This window comes from Gymnoscopelus braueri (assembly GCF_963280865.1).
Source record: "Gymnoscopelus braueri genome assembly, chromosome: 24".
NCBI lineage: Eukaryota > Metazoa > Chordata > Actinopteri > Myctophiformes > Myctophidae > Gymnoscopelus > Gymnoscopelus braueri.
Genome location: NC_137626.1, coordinates 13,083,411 through 13,104,704, shown reverse-complemented (window position 1 = coordinate 13,104,704; position 21,294 = coordinate 13,083,411). Strand labels below are relative to the sequence as shown.

The window sequence follows — 21,294 nt, the reverse complement described above, 5'->3', positions numbered from 1 at the left end:
TGCTGCAGGGTAATTTTTGAAATTCACAGTCTCCCTTTTTCCACTTTCCACTGTGTTTGACTGAGTGTTTTTGGGGTTTGACTGAGTGCTTTTAGGGTTTGACTGAGTGTTTCTGGGGTTCTGAGACACTTCTGCTGTCGTTGCAAAGACGCTCGCTTTTGAACGCTTTGGTTCTCGCCCAGATGCAGCTGACGACTTTTCATCCAAATTCTTCAAAGCATGCAGGGAGGTGATGGGGTTGCATGCTGCCCGGGCCTCTCTTGCCACAAAGTTTGCAAATGCTTTAAAACTTGGATATGGCTTTCGTTCATACAAGGCGTCAGTTACATGTTGATTCCAGCGGGTGGTGGCCCAGTCTGGAAGTTTTTGAACCAATTTTTGATTCTGTTCACAGTCATTCAGGACCTGTAGCCCATCCACATAGGGCATGGCATTATTGCACGAGGTCAGGAAGTCACTGTACTCCCTCAATCTAAATGACTCCTTTGGTCCAATCTTTGGCCAGTTGTTTATTTTATCTCTGAATGCTCTTTGCACCACAAAAGGGTGTCCATAACGTTCGTTGAGGGCATCCCATGCCTGCTTATATGCTTCCTCGTCGCTCCTATAAAACGTGCCTTCCAATACACAAAGTGCTTCTCCAGAGATATATTTTTTCAAATAAAACAGCTTGTGCACCGGCTTTGTACAGCTTGATTCTATTAGAGCTTTAAAACATGTGCTCCACTCTATGAAGCTTAGTGGATCTCCTGAGAACATGAATGGCTCTGGTGCTGGAAGCCTAGTCAGTGTTAGGGACTCCTGCAACGCCTGAACCAATGTGACTTCGTGCATTGTAGCCTCTTGTTTGTTCTCAGTTGAAGGAAGACGCAGAGGGACATTAGAGGCTTGATTATTTGGAGTGCTGCTTCGTTGAATGACTGGATTATTTGAGAGCTGGACATCAACTGTTTGTAGGCCCTTTCTTTGGGCATTCAAGTTGAACTCCTCTTCAGCGTAAGCATTGTATTCTGCTTCTATAGCTTCCACATCTCTTTGTTTTTCCATTATTCTCAACTTCTGTTCAGCTTCCATGACCTCCAGTTTTTGTGCTGATATTCCTTCTTCTCTTTTCAATTCAGCCTTTTTTGAAGCCAACCGTGCTGCTGTTTTTGCCTTTTCCACTGATAATGCTTCAGAGGCTTGGCTTCCTTTCTGACTGCCCCGTCCTGCTCTTGATACGGTTGAGCCATAAATTGATTTTGCGTCCTCCCTTTGGAGTAACTGGAGTGCTTCAGCCTTTGCGGCTACTGGATCAAAGTCTATTGTGCCAGCCTCCGCTGCACGCTTTTTAAGAAGGCTACTGACTTCCGCAGTTACTGAGACGCAGCTGTCAACCTTACGCCTGATGTCTAGAGTTGGGGTTGTCAGTGCACGTAAAGCCTCATATTCTCCTGTAACGTCTGACTCCCATTTCGCCAGAGTTTGTAGCCAGCCTTGTAAGTCAGCTTTTGAGCACTCCTCTTTGAGCTGCAACCTCAGAAACTGAATCTCTGCTTTAAAATTTAGATAAACAGACATAAACTTTCGTGTTCTTTTTTGAATGTTATCATCTAAAAGTGCACGCTGTCTCTCAGTCGGGCGTCTTACACGCTCTGATTGCCTGACAGTTGCAGGGTCAGGTTTTTGTGGCTCTGGGCCTTGCGTTACAGGCTGTTTAAAGTATGAATAAATCTCGCTGATGCGATCTTTAATGTCTTGTCTCTTTGATTCATCAGTTTCTGTTTCTAATGCTGTCTCTAATTGGGCCTTTTCTTCCTTTAATGCAGACATGATTTTCTCTGGGGCAACAAGCACACCTTCATCCATAATTTCTATTTTAGATTAGTGGCTTTGCTTTGAAATAATATTATTATTATTATTACACACCCCAGAATGTCTAGATATAAAAGGAAAGGCTAGTTTTTAAATTAGAAAGTTTTAACAGTTTTTAAATCACCAAAACCTGAATGAACTCAAAATGATATCACCTCTTTGGAATTATACTCTTAGAAAATATTCTCAAAATGTCTTAAACTCTTATCAGAAAGAACTCAAAATGTCTTGGTATTGATCACAGTCTTATAAATGAATATTTGTCACAGGATAATTTCCCCACACAAAATAACAATACCATTGGCAATATTTCTCAAACAAAGTAAAAATGATCAGAATGTATCAAACTTATTCCCTTTTTTTTTTCAAACAAAATAAATGTTCAACTTTCAATGATAATTCAACTTCAAAATATCAATTCGATTTTTTTCCTTTCCCCACACACACAATACAGTCTGACCTGAAGCCAAGGATATTTTGACGCTTGCGCACGAGTGAATCTTCTCCTGTAGAGAACTTGCAGACCAAAATGGTACGACGCTGCCTTCTTGTGGCCGACTCGACAACTGCAGCGTCTACTGTCGCTCTTCTGGTCCACCGTTCGTGTATTTAGGTGAAGTTCATGTGCGCGATGTCGCACCAGATGCGTGCTGGGCCTTGCTGGGCTGGTCTGCTGGGCTGTTGCATGTGGTGGTGGTATTGAAAGATGACGAGTCTAATGGAAGACGCTCCTCTCCCATGTAGAGTAGTTTGGACGCTGGTGTCCCGAACCTCACCGCCGTCGCTGCGAGGTGAATGGCCGCCGTGCGTCACCGTTGTAGTTGACGCTCTTTCACTCTGAGTCCGCACAGTGACTCGGTCTGGAAACGGTCTTCACTTCACTTCAGCAGTGTGGCAACGTTTTTCACTATAACCGTCCCTAAATTGTCTTTTTCTGTGCCAGAATAAACCATGCTTCACTGGTGGTGTAGTTCACGAGGGCTCTTTATTTTAACCCCATGTAGATAACAACAACGTGAAAAACTGCAACACAAAACAAATAATATCTTTTTAAACAATGAATTATAAACATCATGAAATATAAATGTCCATGTTGACAATCATACTGTCTTTTTAAATGCCCATGCATGAATTGTCCGTGTTGATGAATGAATTGTTTGTCCATATTCACAATGAAATGTCAATTTTCACATAAACAAACACATCTATTACAACAACAATAATGGCATTTTATGCAAAGAAAACACATAACAAAAACATACCGTGTGCGCCTTCTGCACAGATCTCTAGGAGGTTAGATTTGTTATAGTCTTTAGAAACTGTTTTTTAGCTGAAGGAGAGCTCCTTCCCTCTTCAGCAACTCAGTAGTACTGATTACAGGCCTCTAAGGTATACCAGGTGAACCAAATGTTTGTTGATTGGTGTTACGTGACTGCCCAGGCAATACCATGACACTACCTGAACTGCAGAGGGCACTGCAGTAATATGAAACTAATCAATACAGTGTTTCACTCATTAAACCACATTCAAAAATGTAAATAAAATACAAAAAATGTACAACCCTTTTATGGCGACAGCTACAAGCCCTATATACATTTCGGCCGTTTGAAAATAGCCGATCTACAAGCTCACAATGCGTCGCATCGTGAGCTTGTAGATCTGCTATTTTCTGGATTTTTTAAATACATTTCATGCATTTAAAAACTTCTGAAATGGGACATTCTGCATAATGAGTACTTTGTACTTTTGGTACTTTAAGTACATTTTGATACAAATACTTTTGTACTTTTACGTACATTTTTAATTCCAAACTTTTACTTGTAACAGAGTATTTCTACATTGCAGTATTGATACTTTTTTACTTAAGTAAAACATTTGAGTACTTTTTCCACCACTGCTCTTTCCCACTTTCTCTCTCTCTCTCGCTCTCGCTCTCTCTCTCTCTCTCTCTCTCTCTCTCTCTCTCACTCTCACTCTCACTCTCACTCTCTCTCTCTCTCTCTCTCTCTCTCTCTCTCTCGTCCCCTTTCTCTGTTTCCCTCCACTGGCTTTCTGACTCGCTTCTCTCTCCATCTCTCCCTCCCTCGCTCTTTCTCTCCCTCCATCTCTCCCTCTCTCCCTCCCTCCATCTCTCCCTCCATCTCTCCGCAGCTTCCAAAGAAACGCCTCAATAAGTGAGAGAGGGAGAGAGAGAGAGAGAGAACTCTCTGCTCAGACACGAATAAATAAACACAGGATCTTATAAATTGTGAATAAATGCACAGATTAGTGTGCGGGCGTCACAAAGTTCCCCCTGTCTGCAGCCCCCCCCCCCCCCTTCCAGGTGCATTCTGGGTAGGGACGGGACGACACTAGAAATCAGCTCAGCGGGAGAGAGGGGAGGACAGTATTGGAAAAAAGTACTCACATGTTTTACTCAAGTAAAAGTATCCACACTGCTTTGTAGAAATATACTCGGTTACAAGTTTAACTTAGTAAAAGTACAACATGTATTGCTATGAAAAATGTACCTAAAGTACCAAAAGTAGAGCTTGTAGATCTGCTACCTTTTTTATGCTTTTGTGTGACGCTGTAGTATGATCAAGTACAACAGTGGTTTTCAACCTTTTACATTATCGAGGTCCATTGTTTATTCTGCATTTGAGCCACGGAACGATTTAGACTCTCAGACCCAAGACTGGAATATGTTGTTGTCGTTGGATACGATTTTGTCCACAATTCCATGCTGTGTTGATGTTGGTACCAATAGGAGAGATGACAGGCAAACGTTGATCAAAATAACAGTTCTTTAATTAACCCATTAAGTCCTGGAACTGTGTCATTTTTAGATTTGAGCTAAAAAGCATTATTTTACACTTTGGCTATTCAAAAATAGCAGATATACAAGTTCATAGCGCGGCACCGAGTGCCGCGCTATGAACTTGTAGATCTGCTATTTTTGAAAAATCGTGAAAATGTGTGCAAATCTTTGAATATGTATATTTTTAAAGCAAACATTTTTAACTAAAATCTTTGCTTCTGGGGGTCCCTGGAACAAAATATTTTGATGGGGGTCCGCGGCCAAATGTGGGGGTCCTTAACATGAAAAAGATTGAGCACCACTGATATAGAAACATACGTTTTTCCAGAATACTGTTGAGATTTAGGAGACATGTAGAATCGGCTTCAGGTCTCAATGGGTTAAGTAATGCAGATGTTTAACAATAATGTAACTCTTGAGAGCGTAATACGCTCTCAAGAGTTACATTATTGTCATTATTGTCATTATACATTATTTCATTTTAGCATGGACAAGTTTTGACAACTTTCACCTATAATGACATTTATTTTAACAAGTGTTTTTAAAATAAATGACAAGTGTGTAAATTACTCATTTTACACTCTCAAGGGTTAAAGATCTATAAGGGTCCATTTGGTTATACCAACTCTCCATCATTTAGCTGGGGACCACCTGGAACCCCCTCGAGGACCACTGGTGGTCCCCGGACCACTGGTTGAGAACCACTGAAGTAGGACATTCATATACGAACAAACACAAAAAGTTAGAATACCGCATGGAGGTTTCTTCCCAAAAGGCGATATAAATATGAATTTGTACATGACATGAAAATGTTTAAAGAAGTGCTGGTGTATAGGGGGGACGGGGGGAGCAGGAGGAGGAGGAGGAGGAGGAGGAGGAGGAGGAGGAGATGGGAGAGAGAGAGAGAGGGAAGGAGGTGGTGCTGGCAGGAAGAAAGTCGTTTTTTTTCTGCATAAAATATGTTAAAAGTAAACAGAGCATAGAGGCGACGGGGATGACAGACGAGCGGGGAGAAGGTTCAACGTGTGTGTGTGTGTGTGTGTGTGTGTGTGTGTGTGTGTGTGTGTGTGTGTGTGTGTGTGTGTGTGTGTGTGTGTGTGTGTGTGTGTGTGTGTGTGTGTGTGTGTGTGTGTGTGTGTGTGTGTGTGTGTGTGTGTGTGTGTGTGTGAGACTATATTAGGGCCAAATATCCCCATAAGTATTATTTTGTATTAAGTAGAATTTGAGAAATAAGACATTGTGAGCACCATTTTCCTGGTCTTCACAAAATAGATGGTTGTTTTAGTGGTTAACCCATTAAGACCAGGAAATAATCTGTGTCAGTTTTCTTTTTTCTTTGGGCTATTCAAAAATATCAGATATTCAAGCTCATAGCGCGGCACCGAATGCTGTGCTATGAGCTTGTAGATTTTGTTTTAATCTTAAAAATCTTAAAAATCTTTGAATATATATATATATTTTTTTTAAGTGAACATTTTTAACTCAAATCTTTGCTTCGGTGGACTCTACAAATGTCTTCTAAATTTTTAAACTTATGTTGCTATAATATCAGTCAGGTTCTCAAACGTTTTCATGTCAAGGACCCCCAAAATTATATGTGGCCGCGGATCTCCATCTGAAAATATTCTGTTCCAGGGACCCCCCAGAAGCAAAGATTTGAGTAAAAATATAATGTATAATGTATATACATTCAAAGATTTGCACACATTTTCACAATTCTTTAAAAAAAAAATAGCAGATCTACAAGCTCATAGCGCGGCAAGCTCATAGCGCAAGCTCATAGCAAGCTCATAGCGCGGCACTCTGTGAAAATAGCCGATCTACAAATGCCAGAACAAATGGTAGAAAAAATTGCATTCATAAAATTGCTCTACTAAAATGATGATGTCCTCAGGAGTATAGTAATATGTGTGTGTGTGTGTGTGTGAGAGAGAGAGAGCTGGGTGGAGGCTATAGCACCTCTATGACAGATTCAAATATACCCGTCTGTGTTTTGAGATGGAGTTGACAGCTGTGTGTGTGTGTGTGTGTGTGTGTGTGTGCACGTGCGCATATGTGATTGGTGTCTGAGACGTGTCGTGTATACATACCTATAGTATCTACACAGTACAGTCAATGAAGACTGCAGTGTGCTCTGCTTGTATGCGTGTGTTTTTTGCGTGTGTGTGTGTGTGTGTGTGTGTGTGTGTGTTCTCGTGCTGAAATGTTTTCAGTGTCTGGTGTGGTTCCTGAACACCCATGTAGAGAGACCTTAACGTGGAGCCAGCAGTAGAGCACGAATCGACAGGGGTTTTAAAAGCTTATAATCCCCGATGCCATGAGTGTGCCATATCGTTGGTCTCAAGTCCTGCTCTCCGAATGGAGGCGCGGGTTCGGATCCCGCTTCTGACACCTTGTATAATGAAGGAGACGGGACACCGTGGAGTAACGTGATGTCAACAAGTTTACTATACTCATGGGTACTCTATTGTCCAAGGGTTCCCAAACTTTTCAGGCCGCGACCCCCCCAAAATAATCATATTTTAGCTGGGGATCCCCCCCCCCCCCACCCTGACAAGTACTTGGAATTGTACAGTAGGCATTGAATTTAGTTTAATCTCTCAAGACAGATTCAAAGCTCCGCAGCTGAATCTGTTCGGGAGCTCCCGTTACAACGTGTATAGTTAGGAATGTAAACAAAGACACATGGACCGTAAGTGGAGGGCTGAGGGAGGGACCTAACGGCCAGCATCCTGTTATCCACATTTTATTGGGAGGTCCCACCCAGAGTCAAATTCAAAGGAAAAAAACAGCATAGAGCACTGTTTTTTCCCCCCATTTTTTTAACCATGTTTTCCCAGATTGCATTTACATAGTTTGACTCAGTTCCACAGATAAATATTGTGAAAATAGCCAAACTACAAGCTCACAGTGCCGCTTGTACATCGGCTATTTTCACAATGTTTGCCTATTTTTTTTTTTTTTTTTTTTTTATTCATTTTTTTTTTACTCTTTTTCCACTTCATGAAAAGTAACAGTTTTGGACGTACAGGCTTTCCACCCGACCGCAATAATATCTGCGTATATATGGCGCGCTGTGTTTGTCTATTGTGTTTGCGTGCATAGAGTACAGTTCATCACATTTTGGCCACAATATTTGGCCACAATATCATTGCCCGGCCATGCTTGCTTTCTGGTTCACCCCGCACTGCACTAATACCAATATAATTTTATTGGTGCACTGCTGTAAACGTTATGGGTCCTTTTTTTTTTTTTACTCTCTCTGAGTTAACCCATTAAAGCCGGGAACGCATCTGTGTAACCACTTTAACCGTTATATATACTTTGGCTGTTCAAAAATAACTTGAACAATTGTGAACAATTGTGCAAATCTTTGAATATATATATTTTTTTAAAGCGATTTTTTTGACTCAAATCTTTGCTTCTGGGGGGTCCCTGGAACAACATATTTTGAGATGGGGGTCCCCGGCCTAATGCATATCATTTTGTAAGAAATGTTTGTACATTTGTAGGATCCCCCCCAGGAGCAAAGATTTGAGTTACAAATGTTCGCTTAAAGAATTGTGTTCAAAGATTTGCAAAAATGTTTCAAAAAATAGCAGATCTACAATAAGCTCATAGCACGGCACTCGGTGCATCTGTGTCATTTTAGAGTTTAGCTATATATATATATATATATATATATATAAATAAAAAGTAACATACGTTTTTTTGAAAACTCTTAGGATTTAAGAGCAGTAATTTAGAATAGTGGTTCTCAAAAATAGTAGATGTACAAGCTCACAGCGTGTCACTTTGTGCCGAGCTGCGAGCTTGTACATCTGCTATTTTTCAACAGTTTTTGAAAAATATTGGAAAATACATTTTTTCTTCTGGGTTTTTTTGGGGTCCTTGGCACGAAAACCTTTGAGATCCACTGATTTAGAAGGCATTCTGTAGCATCGTCCTCAGGTCTTATTGGGTTAACCCATTAAGACCGGGAACGCATCTGTGTCATTTTCGATTTATTTGGCTATTCAAAAATAGCAGATATACAAGCTCATAGCGCGGCACCGAGTGCCGCGCTATGAGCTTGTAGATCTGCTATTTTTTTTTAAACCAGTGAAAAAACATGTTTTTTTTTTGCAAATCTTTGAATATATATATTTTTTCAACTCAAATCTTTGCTTCTGGGGGGGGGGGGGGTCCCTGGAACGAAATATTTTGAGATGGCCAAATACATATAATTTTGGGGGTCCCTCACATGGAAAAAGTTGGCAGCACCACTGATATAACGCAACGTTACGTTTTTCAGAAAAAACTGTTTAGGATTTTAGAAGGCATTTTGTAGGATCGGCCTCGGGTCTTAATGGGTTAACCACTTTTAACCTGGCATCCCCCCATATTGGGCATGTCATTATAAGGTAAGGTAAGGTGAGCTGAGGTACTTTATTTGTCCCCACGGGGCAGTATATAGGTTGTGCAGCAGTTTCACTGTAACGCAATAAAAACAGTAGCCACACAAAAACGCACAAGACAATTGAATTGCAGCATAATTAAAACAAATTTGAAAAGAAAACCGCTCTGGTGGCGCGGTGGACAGTGTTTTTTTAGCCGATCTACAAGCTCACAATGCGTCGCCATGCGACTTATTGTGAGCTTGTAAATCTGCTATTTTCAAAAGATTTGTATACATTTGAGTTAAATGGGACATTCTGCATAATGACTACTTTCTATACTTGTGGTACTTCAAGTAAAAAATGTTATTGATACTTTTACTTAAGTAAAAAAAGGTGAATACTTTTTTTTCCACCACTGCAGTATGGATACAGCAAAGTGCTTGTTGCAATGGAAGAAGAAAAAGAGAAGGAGAAAAAAAAGTATCTCTCTCTCTCTCTCTTTTTGCTCCTGGGTGGCGCCCTCCCTCGCCCAACCTGGTCGTACCCTCCAGATGTGCCCGAGGGGCTGAATGGGCCGATAGAAAGGCCTCGACCGGGCTGCCAGCGCGCGCACACACACACACACACACACACACACACACACACACACACACACACACACACACACACACACACACACACACACACACACACACACGCACCGCACAGGGCAAACGTCAACGCTGCTACTGGAAAAACTGAGCCAAGCGTAATGGCAGAGCGTGCATTGCATTGGGAGGTGTGTTTGAGTAGGTGTGTGTGTGTGTGTGTGTGTGTGTGTGTGTGTGTGTGTGTGTGTGTGTGTGTCTCGTCAGTATATGTTGTAGTTTATGTTATGCAGGAAGGAGCTGTGTGTGTGTGTGTGTGTGTGTGTGTGTGTGTGTGTGTGTGTGTATGCATGCATGCGTGCGTGCGCGCATGTGTGCGTGCGTGCGTCTTAGTGGTGTAAAGTAACTAAGTACATTTACTCAAATACTGTACTTTACTGGAGTATCTCCAATTGTCAGTACTTTCATTTCTACTCCACTACATCTCAGAGGCAAATATTGTACTTTTACTCCACTGCAATTATTTGAAAACTTTAGTTACTAGTTACTTTGCAGATACAGTATACTGTAAATTATTATATTATAAAACATGCATTAACCACTTCAGCCCTATTTTATACATAGGCTATTTGAAAATAGCCGATCTACAAGCTCACAACGCATACTTTTTTCACTGTGTGTGTGTGTGTGTGCGTGTGCGTGTGCGTGTGCGTGTGCGTGTGTGTGTGTGTGTGCGCGCGCGCGCGCGTGTGCTTACGGTAGGTTTATGTGCATGATCAAATGTGTCTTGCACACTGTATGCAATGGAGAAGTGTGTGTGTGTGGGGAGGGGGGGTGAGAGAGAGAGAGAGAGAGACAGATGACTTTGATTTCGCCGTGACCAAAAAGATTATCCGATAAACACTTTTAAAGCGACCAGTAAAAGCCCTTCATCCCATAAATCACACTAAAGCCTGATTTGCACTTTGTCGTACAACGGTGTAGCGTGCCCGAAAACAGCAGATCTACAAGCTCAAAAAGGGGGTTGCTCAGCTCCACGACGCGTTGTGAGCTTGTGTACTTCGGCCTATTTTCCCGTGCATGTGTTGCAGTTTGTAAGGGTTGAAAAGGTTCCCCCAAGTTCACTTAAAACGATTTTCTTTATGGAACTCACATTTCCCAAGTGTGCAAAAAACCGCCTTAGAATCCAATCCCACCAGACAAATCTCCTGCTAGCTTTCCTAATATCCATCTCTATAAAGACCACATAAAAAACCCCACCGGAGGCGAGAGCGAACAGCCCTTTTTTTCTGTGCCTTTTTAGGCAGTGGTGTAAAGCATCTAAGTACATTTACTCAAGTACTGTACTCAAGTACAATTTTGAGGTACTTTTACTTTACTGGAGTATTTCCAATTGTTTATACTTTTACTTCTACTCCACTACATCTCGGAGGCAAATATTGTACTTTTACTCCACAGCAATTATTTGAAAACTTTAGTTACTTTAGTTATTACATTATAAAACATACATAAACCACTTCAGCCCTATTTTATACCTAGACCATTTGAAAATAGCAGATCTACAAGCTCACAACGCGTCGCATCGCGACACGTTGTGAGCTTGTAGATCTGCTATTTTCAAACATTTTAGTACTTTTACTATTGTTACTTTAAGTACATTTTTATACCAATGCTTTTGCAAATCAGCTCATCAAAGATTTAATACCACCATTGAATCTCCCTGTGACCTTACTCACTCTCTCTTACACACGCGCACACACACACACACACACACACACACACACACACACACACACACACACACACACACACACACACACACACACACACACACAAACGCGCACACGCACACACGCACACACCTGCGTAATAACCCTCTCTTCCCACGCGTGCATCTCCTCCTCAACTCTTGGCCCGCACGAAAACGTTTTCTTTATTCTACTTTCTGATTCTGGAGGAGATGAGCTGCACAAAAACACAATCCCCCCGAGTTTCCTCTCCCTCATTTCCTTGTTGGACCACATTTCAGAGAGCAGAGCGGAGCAATAGAGGACGTGCCTGCCTCGTCTGATTCCCCTCTGCAGAAAGAAAGGGCCGTAACTCATCCTTTTGTCTCATCTCATCCTCTCCCACGCAGCCGGGAAACAAACCGAGGACTATGTGGAGTCGATATGGCTGTGGGACCAGAAAACCAGTGTTGCCAGATTCTGTGAGAGAAACAAGCAACCAGGTCTAGGAAAACCAGCCCAAAAGAAGCGACTATGGGCCACATGAGCACTTTAACATATACATCAGCTATTTGAAAATAGCAGATCTACAAGCTCACAACGCGTCGCGATGCGACGCGTTGTGTGAGCTTGTAGATCAGCTATTTTCAAATAAAATCTTGAGGGGGAAATTATAATAAGCAGATCTGGCAACCCATGCCAGAAACCCAGTGCCTCATTATCCACCCCGAAAAACAAAGTCCTTTTTTTAGCGAGGAGGAGCGGAACGAAAGCCAAGAAAATTCTCGCTGAAATTATGATGCAGCTCAAACCAAAGCGGCAGTAAAAAAAGACAAATACCTTTGAGGGAGGTTTTTACGGTAAAAGGGAAGCGCAGAGAGCTTTGATGAGTTATGAGTAATGACCGCCGACTCACGGGGGAAAACACACGACCTCTGTTCTGTGGCTTTTGAGGATACACTCACTTGTCAAGGTTTTAATGGGAGGGGAGACTTTTACTGGTGGCGCAGGCCAGTTGCTCTGGGGGTATTGGAAGGTTCATCGGTGAAGTGAGTGTCTGTGTGTGTGTGTGTGTGTGTGTGTGGGGGGGCTGATTACTTGTTATTTCCACCTAAAAGGCAGTGGTGGAAAAAGTACTCAAATGTTTTACTTAAGTAAAAGTATCGATACTGCGATGTAGCGGTACTCTGTTACGAGTAAAAGTCCGGAAATAAAACATGTCAGTTAAAGTACAAAAGTATTGGTATACAAATGTACTTAAAATACCAAAAGTAAAAGTGCTCAAATGTTTGAAAATAGCAGATCTACAAGCTCACAACGCGTCGCGATGCGACGCGTTGTGAGCTTGTAAATCGTCTGTTTCTCAAGGTTGAGATTTCCCAATGTTTCTCTTCCGACATGAACACATATGACCGAATTAATAGTCAAGCACGTCAGAATTTGCGTCTGAATTATTCATACATTTGTGCTGGTTATATTCACATCGCTGCTGGTGGGTAATGACCTTGACTCTTAAGCCATTCAATCCGGGAACGCGTCTTTGTCATTTTAAGATTTCTTTGGCTATTCAGAAATAGCAGATCTACAAGCTCATAGCGCGGCACCGAGTGCTTGTAGATCTGCATTTTTTTTGAAAAATCTTGATATTTGTGCAAATTTTTTGAATACATATAAAACATTTTTAACTCAAATTCTTTGCTACCGGGGGTCCCTGGAACTAAATGTTTTGAAATGGGGGTCCGCGGCCAAATACATATCATTTTGGGGGTCCTTGACATGAAAAAGTTTGAGAACCACAGATATGTATCGGATTTAGAAGACATATGTAGAATCTCCAGAAGCAAAGATTTGAGTTACAAATGTTCGCTTTAAAAAACATATATATATTCAAAGATTTTCACACATTTTCAAGAATTTTCAATAATACCAGATCTACAAGCTCATAGAGCTTGTAGATCTGCTATTTTTTTTGTAATAACCCAAAGAAATCTAAAAAATGACACAGATGCGTTCCCGGTCTTAATGGGTTAATAAAACGGCTGATGGCAGCACAAAGATTTAATATAAGTTATAAAAGCCTTTAAAGGGCTGTGGGGAACTCACATTTCTGTTTTTTAAGACACGCTTTAGCCAACTGGATCTTCTGTTATTTAGCTATTATTTTACATCGCCTCGGTCGAGGTGGAAAACTCATATGTCCAAAACTGTTAAGGTCCTTACACACCGGGGCGATTTTTTTCATGCGAATAATACGTTTTTTTTTAAAACCTTATAAAGTCAATGCAAGCTTCCACACCAGTTTCGCGGAGCGAAAAAAAGCGTCTTTTAATTATTCGGAACGAGTCCGAATTTTGCGTATATTCGCATATTCGCCGGTGTGTAACCGCCTTTACTCTTCAGGATTCAAATCCAAAAGCATCAAAAGTAGCAGATCTACAAGCTCGAAACGCGTCGCTTCGCGCCACGTTTCGAGCTTGTAGATCTGCTACTTTCGAAGCTTTCGTGTGAAGCTGTCAAGTATGGCGTTAATTTACGAAAAAACTGAATATGGAGATAAGAGTTTTCTGCCCGACAGCAACGATATACAGTACAGTGTGTGGTATTTGTTATACCCCAATAAGTATTGTTCCAGACTAGAGGTGCTCAAATATAAAATGTTTTCCTCCAGACGTAGTGGTTTTGTAACCCTCTCCCTCTCTCTCTCTCTCTCTCCAGAATGGTTCCAACCCTGTGAAGCACAGCAGTTCAGAACCGTTTGGAAAAGGTGAGACCACATACACTGTGTCTTTTTGCTTTTCACCCCCTATAAGTATTGGATATTGGAAATACTCAAGTGAAGTACAAATACCTGAAAAATGTTACTTAAGTACAGTAATTGAGTAAATGTACTTAGTTACTTTACACCACTGCGCACCCCACATTGAGAACCAGTGCGTCAGAGATTGTATGCAAAACATCAGCCGCCCAGCATGTCACATTGAAATTGTATTTAGTTTTTCCGAAAAGGGCCGTAAAGCAGAATTTGGCAAAGATCTCGTGACTCATTCATTCACAGTAAAATCCTGAGTGTTAATTTAACTCTGAGAGTGTAAAAAATTGAACCAAATGGACCCATAAAGGTTCCATTCGGCTCCCTTATGTGCATTCTCAGAGTTACCGGTTGAAATTTCTTTTACAGTTTTTTTTTTTACTTTGCATTATATTGAGCGTATTACTTAGCGGCCTTTCAGAAAGTGGTTAATAACTGCTTATTTGCTCTCTAGTTTGTGTCCGGCATTTCGTTGGCATTCATCAACGCCCCACACGCACACACTCTCACACACACACACACACACACACACACACACACACACACACACACACACACACACACACACACCCCGCCCCCCCCCAGATGGAAAGTGCCGATGTAAGACGTTTGGCCAGATACCCATATACACCTGGGCTAAGTCATATTTGCATGTGGTTTGTGAATATTTGAACGAGCTGAGCTGTGCTGTGGCCTGCGCTGCCAGACACTTAAACAGCCTCCGAAGTGGAAAACATCAGCTGAGAGATAACATAAATCAACCCCGCCGCTGCTTTGGCATTAAAGGAGTAGTTCTCCCCAAAAAATTACTTATTGTCGAAAGGCATGGCCGAGACTGTGTTTTGCACCCTGTCCGTCCGTCCGTCTGTCCGTCCGTCCGTGTGTCCGTCTGTGAACAGCTTATCTCCGGCACTGATGGCCCGGTCGCTGCGAAACTGTGCACACACACACTCCCTGGATGCCAAAGCCGAACCTCTGCCCCGAATTTTTCAGATTGGCCTGTTATAGCGCCACCAGGAGGCCGATTTTTGTAACGCACATTTTTTGCTATTACTCCTACAGATTTTGTCCAAACATCACGCGAACCGGTACACAGTATCTCTACAGTCATGTGATCAACGCGGATCTGTCCGATGTTCCATGTTCCATCCTGATTGGCTAAGATTGGCTTCCAAAGTTTGATGGATTATTAAATCTTACATTTAATAATCTAAATCTACAATGTAACTAGTAACTAAAGTCTTCAAATAATTGTAGTGGAGTGAAAGTACAATATTTGCCTCTGAGATGTAGTGGAGTAGAAGTAAAAGTACTGAAAACTGGAAATACTCCAGTAAAGTAAAAGTACCTCAACATGGTACTTAAGTACAGTACTTGAGTACATGTACTTAGTTACTTTACACCACTGCTGCTCGACGACAACGATATTTGGAATCAATCAAGCTCACTGCAAAAGAACGATCAGTCGCTGCTCAGTCACAAGTGTTTAAGGACAAAAAAAGCACACATCTGCAAGAAAGATTTCCAGAAATAATAAAAAAAAAAATTTTATTTGATATCATTCATGTCTGTGTACCTTTGAAGTTACACAGCAGGTATCTGGAGCACCGGGGATCGTGAAACTTGGCTCGCGCTTAAACGACCGCGTAAAACTTCAACTAAGAAAGGTAGAAGTCAACTAAATGTTATTTGCAGAGCGCGCTTAACCCGCAAAGCAAATATACTGTATTTAAACGTTATTTAACCAGGAAGTCACTGTGAGATTAAAAAACCTCTTTTACAAGTGAGACCATTTCTACGGTAGCCAAAACAGAAAGCAAAGGAGTATATAACACCACTTATAAAAAATAACGTAAGTAAGTACACAACTGGGATACAAACTAAAATCATAAAATACATGTTACAATTAAAATAATAATAATAACTAGAAAATACTGTTCCTAATGAAACAACGTGGGCTCGCTTCGAGCCAAAAAATTGTAGTATAAAAAGTACAGATTCAGTTTGACTTGGTATCTCTGTCTGTGTGTTGTGTGTGGGTGTGGACTTGACCTTGATCAGATTGGGAGCACCTCTTGCCATTTTCCTAATTGTCATCAGTTACACACCTGCTTGCATAGCTGGTGGTAGTAAGGCGATGGAGGGGTATAGGGGGCGGGAGTGATGGGTGTGGGGTGCTCCGCCCTGGCTCCAGTGAGCTTGTAGATTAGCTATTTCCGATGGTTTACTGTGTGTGTGTGTGTGTGTGTGTGTGTGTGTGTGGGAGTGTGTGAGTGTGTGAGTGTGTGAGTGTGTGAGTGAGTGAGTTCAGTGAGTGAGTTCAGTGAGTGTTTGCAGTAATCCGAACCACCAGAATGGTACTTGGATTACTGTTAGATTATACCTCAGATTGTTTAACCTGCGACTGCATCAATACTCTGTGTGCAGCGCTGCACAGCAGGCCATCAGCGTGCATGTGTGCGTGCGTAAGAGAGAGCGAGCAAGAGAGCAAGAGAGAAAGAGAAGACCAGTGGTACTCTACTCTACTCTTTTTTTAATTAAGTAAAAGTAGCCACCATGTAAAACTACTCTGTTACAAGTAAAAGGCCTAAATGTCAAAAGGTACTGCACTGTTGTTCACTGTTGTCATTTTCTTCATACTTGCCAAAAACCGTAACATATCAACTAAGGCAAAGTCTGAATCAGGATGTCCTACAGTACAACAAAAAAAAACATTTCTCCATAGGATTGGTAAATATCTTCCATGTTATCAATACATTCAATGTATTTGCCATCAAAAGATTTTTACAGAACCAAAGTAGAAGTACTCACATTTTTCAAAACCTTTTCGAAAAGAGCTAAAAAAAAAATACAAGCCGAGCTTGTAGATCGGCTATTTTCGAAAGGCAGAAGTTTACGCAAATTAGGCCTTGCTAGCGTGGTTAATTTATGTTTTTGTATCAATAATCTAGATCTGCAAAGTAACCAAATAATTGTAGCGGAGTGAAAAAGTACAAAACATCAGATGGGGGTCCGCGGCACAAATTTATATCAATTTGTCAAGAAAAGTTTGAGAACTACTGATTTTAGAAGCCATTCGTAGAATTGGCCTCGTGGGGTCTTCAACAGGGGGTCCGGGACCCCTAGGGGGTCCTCAGAGTTACTACAGGGGGTCCGCCAAATGTTTGTGTGGTATCATTTTTTTTTCATTAACTGCTTGAACCCTAGCATCCCTTCTGGGAATATTAGCCGAAAATCGCAGATCTACAAGCTCACAACGCAAGAAAAAGTTTAATCTGAAACACAATTTTATACAATATAGAAGGGGTCCCTGCTTCATCTCTCTCTGTTAGGTGGTCCTTGGCCTGAAAACGTTGAGGACCCCTGTACTTGAGTAAACATACTTAGTTACTTTTCCACCACTGGAGAAGAAGACCGAGAGGTATGGTAGTCAGGAAGCGTCTGTACGCACAGAAGAGTCTTTGTCTGACAAGCTGGGCGAACCCCCTCCCCTCTCTCTCTCTCTCTCTCTCTCTCCTCTCTCTCTCTCTCTCTCTCTCTCTCCCCCCCCCCCCCCCCCCCTCACACACTGACATCTGACCTAACACTGCTCCAGTCTTGTAGCTGTATACACAGAGAGGAGGGGTGGGTGGGTGGACAAACTACTCACATATTTAAGTAAAAGTATCAATACCTTACCCGCAGTGTGGAAATGTTCTGTTACGAGTGAAAACGTCCGGTATTCAAAATGTACTTGAGTAAATGCAAATGCAAGTGCAAAAAGTACTGGGAGCTAAATTGACCTTAAGTACCAAAAGTAAAACTCATTATGTAGACGTTTTCAAAATGCATAAAAAACCTTTTGAAAATAGCCGATCTACAAGGTAATGGTTTGTAATGATAATCAAAATCTACAAAGTAACTTTTAACAAAAAGTTTTCAAATAATGATAGAGTAAAAGTACAATTCTTCTTATTTTTTTTAAATAGTCCAGTAAAGCAGTGGTTTTCAACCTTTTTCATGCCGAGGACCCCTAAATTGATATATATTTGGCCGCGGACCCCCATTTGAAAATGTTTTGTGCCAGGGAGCCCCAGAAGCAAAGATATCAGTTAATTTTTCGCTTTAAAAAATATAAATATTCAAAGATATGCACACCTTTTCAAGTTTTTTCAAAAATAGCAGATCTACAAGCTCATAGCGCGGCACTCGGTGCCGCGCTATGAGCTTGTGTATCTGCTATTTTTGAATAGCCGTGGCTAAGTGGTTAAAAATGATTGTGACGCTACGTTAACCTATTTTGTTGGGGACCCCCTGGTACTCCCTCAAGGACCACTGGTGGTCCCCGGACCACTGGTTGAAAACCACTGCAGTAAAGTAAAAAAAAAAAGAAAAAAATCGATTGTACTTGAGTACAGCACTTACTTGAGTAAATATACTTAATTACTTTCCACCACTGACGGATGGAGCGGTACATTTTCAGGCGTCTAGCCGACGTTCTGGTCCAGAACCTTTACAATAGCCAGGAGTTCCGTCCAAAGGTTTCCTCGTTGACTCTATGACGCATCGCCTGAGCTAACCCATTAAGACAGACCTGAGGCCAATTCTAAAAATGACTTCTAAATCCTATATAACAGTTTTCTGAAAAACTTATGTTTCTGTGTCAGTGGTGCTCAAACCTTCTCACGTCAAGGTACTCCCAAAACTGACCCCCCATCTCATTTATGTTGTTCCAACCAGGGACCCCCACAAGCAAAAGATTTGAGTAAAAAAAAATTGCTTTGAAAAATATTGACATTCAAAGATGTGCGCACGTTTTCATGATTTTTCGCTCCTGTGAGCTTGTATATCTGCTATTTTTGAATAGCCAAAGTATAAAATAATGGTTAATGTCGGAAAATGGTCACAAATGCTTTCCCGGTTTTAATGGGCTAAATGGCTAAATGGAAACAATTTCAATAAAGCTTTCTCAGTAACGCGCTGAAAAACATCGGATCTACAAGCTCAAAGCGAGCCGCGTCCGCGCCACACTGTGGGCTTGGAGATCGGACCCTGTTCGTACGATGAGGTATACCATCAGGCTTAAGGCTTTCCAAGTTTTTATTTTTTATTTTTTATTTTCCCTCTCTCGATTGGAAAAGCCTTTTTTTTTTTTTGTCTTTGTTTTAGTCTTTTATGTTTTTTTTGGAAACGTGTTGATTGAAATGCACTCGAACGGCGGTCGGAACGGAGATCAAGCTATAACGAGAGCGCCAGCGCTCGCTCGCTAGCAGACGTTTTTATTTTCTCTTGCCCTCAGGTTCTTTGTGGGGGAAAAAAAGCACAACATAGTTTCAACTGGCACGTATTATACCTCGCCCGATTGGACGTGTCCTCTGCCAATGCCAAAAAACAGTGGTGGAAAAAGTACTTAAGTAAAAGTATCATTACTACAATGTAGAAATACTCTGTTACATGTAAAAGGCCTGTGTTAAAAATATCCCTTGAGTAAAAGTACAAGTAAGTACAAGTATTGGTATGAAAATATACCTATAGTGCCAAAAGTAGAAGTACTAAAATGTTTGAAAATAGCTGATCTACAAGCTCACAACGCGTCGCGATGCGACGCGTTGTGAGCTTGTAGATCGGTTATTTTCAAATAGCCTATGTATAAAATGGGGTTGAAGTGTATGTATGTATGTTTTATAATGTAATAATTTTTATCTGCAAAGTAACTAGTAACTAAAGTTTTCAAATAATTGTAGTGGAGTAAAAGTACAATATTTCCCTCTGAGATGTAGTGGAGTAGAAGTAAAAGTATAGACAATTGGAAATACTCCAGTAAAGTAAAAGTACCTCAAAACTGTACTTAAGTACAGTACTTGAGTAAATGTACTTAGTTACTTAGTTACACCACTAGTTTCAACTGGCACATATACCTAGCCCGATCGGACGTGTCCTCTGCCAATGCCAAAAAAACGACGACGGCGCAAAAGAAACGTGAGAGAGAATTCTTGTGGTCATCAAAGTCATTCCTAACATTTCCATACATGAGAAGAGAGAGAGAGAGAGAGAGAGAGAGAGAGAGAGACGAGAGAGAGAGAGAGAGGGAGAGAGAGAGGGAGGGAGAGAGAGAGAGAGAGAGAGAGAGAGAGAGAGAGAGAGAGAGGGAGAGAGGGAGAGAGAGAGAGAGAGAGAGAGAGAGAGAGAGAGAGAGAGAGAGATGGCAGAAACAAGGGGAAGAGTGACAGTGAAGGGGGTGGTGATATTGGGCGGGGCAACGGGTGAGTTTGGGTCGAATCTTCAATGGAAGTCTATTCAAAGCCGATGAATGGGAGACCCCACCGCCCCAACAACCCATCCCACACTCCCCAAAACTCCATCTCTCTCTCACTCTCTTTTTATATCTCTCTATCTTTCGGTGTCTCTCTCTCTCTCACTCTCACTCGCTTACTCCATCCTTGCTCTCTCTCTCTCTGCATCTTTTTTTCCTTTTTCTTCTTTTTTCCTGCCGTCCGTAGATTTAATTAAACGGGCCCCCCTGGTGAGACCAAAGGCTCTCTTTCTACAACTGCACGGACAGACAACTATGTAGATAAAAACACGCGTGTGTGTGTATGCACACGCGCGGCACACAGACACACACACGCACACGCACGCACGCCGCACACACACACACACACACACACACACACACACACACACACACACACACACACATATGCACGGACACGTTTGTATTACTATACTTGTGAGGAGCCTCCGTTGATTTCCAATGACTGCCCCCCCCCCCCCCGTTCTTCCTCATGTCTGACCTTGAAATCATGACCTCCGACCCTCCCTATAACACTTGTTGTCCCTCGCACAGTGAGGACCAGTGTTGCCATGTTAGCTTTTTCTGTAAGTTACTTGTAAATATTGGTGGTTGCGTTTTTTTTTGGGGGGCTTGTTTCTAAACAATTTGGGTTTGCTTCACATCTGGAAATATTTTGTAGCAGGGACCCGATACAGGATTTGTGTTGTTCATAAAGATTTTTGTTGTTTAAAAAAAATCCATATTTTTCTAAATGTTTCAAGATTTGTTGGAAAATAACAGATCTACAAGCTCACAATGCGTCGCTATGCGGCGCATTGTGAGCTTGTGGACGGGCTATCAAATAGCCAATGCATACAGGTTTAA

At 41.5% G+C, this 21,294-nt stretch overlaps 1 protein-coding gene across 1 annotated transcript in view; it reads left to right on the top strand.

Annotated features, from left to right (window-relative positions):
* The window catches only part of cdk15 (cyclin-dependent kinase 15), a 104,913-nt gene that overhangs the window by 74,222 nt on the left and 9,397 nt on the right, over window positions 1-21,294 (top strand). The window contains exon 12 of the mRNA XM_080422652.1: window positions 14,063-14,111. Within this exon, the coding sequence (XP_080278778.1) occupies window positions 14,063-14,111 (49 nt within the window). The remainder of the gene's footprint in view (window positions 1-14,062; window positions 14,112-21,294) is intronic.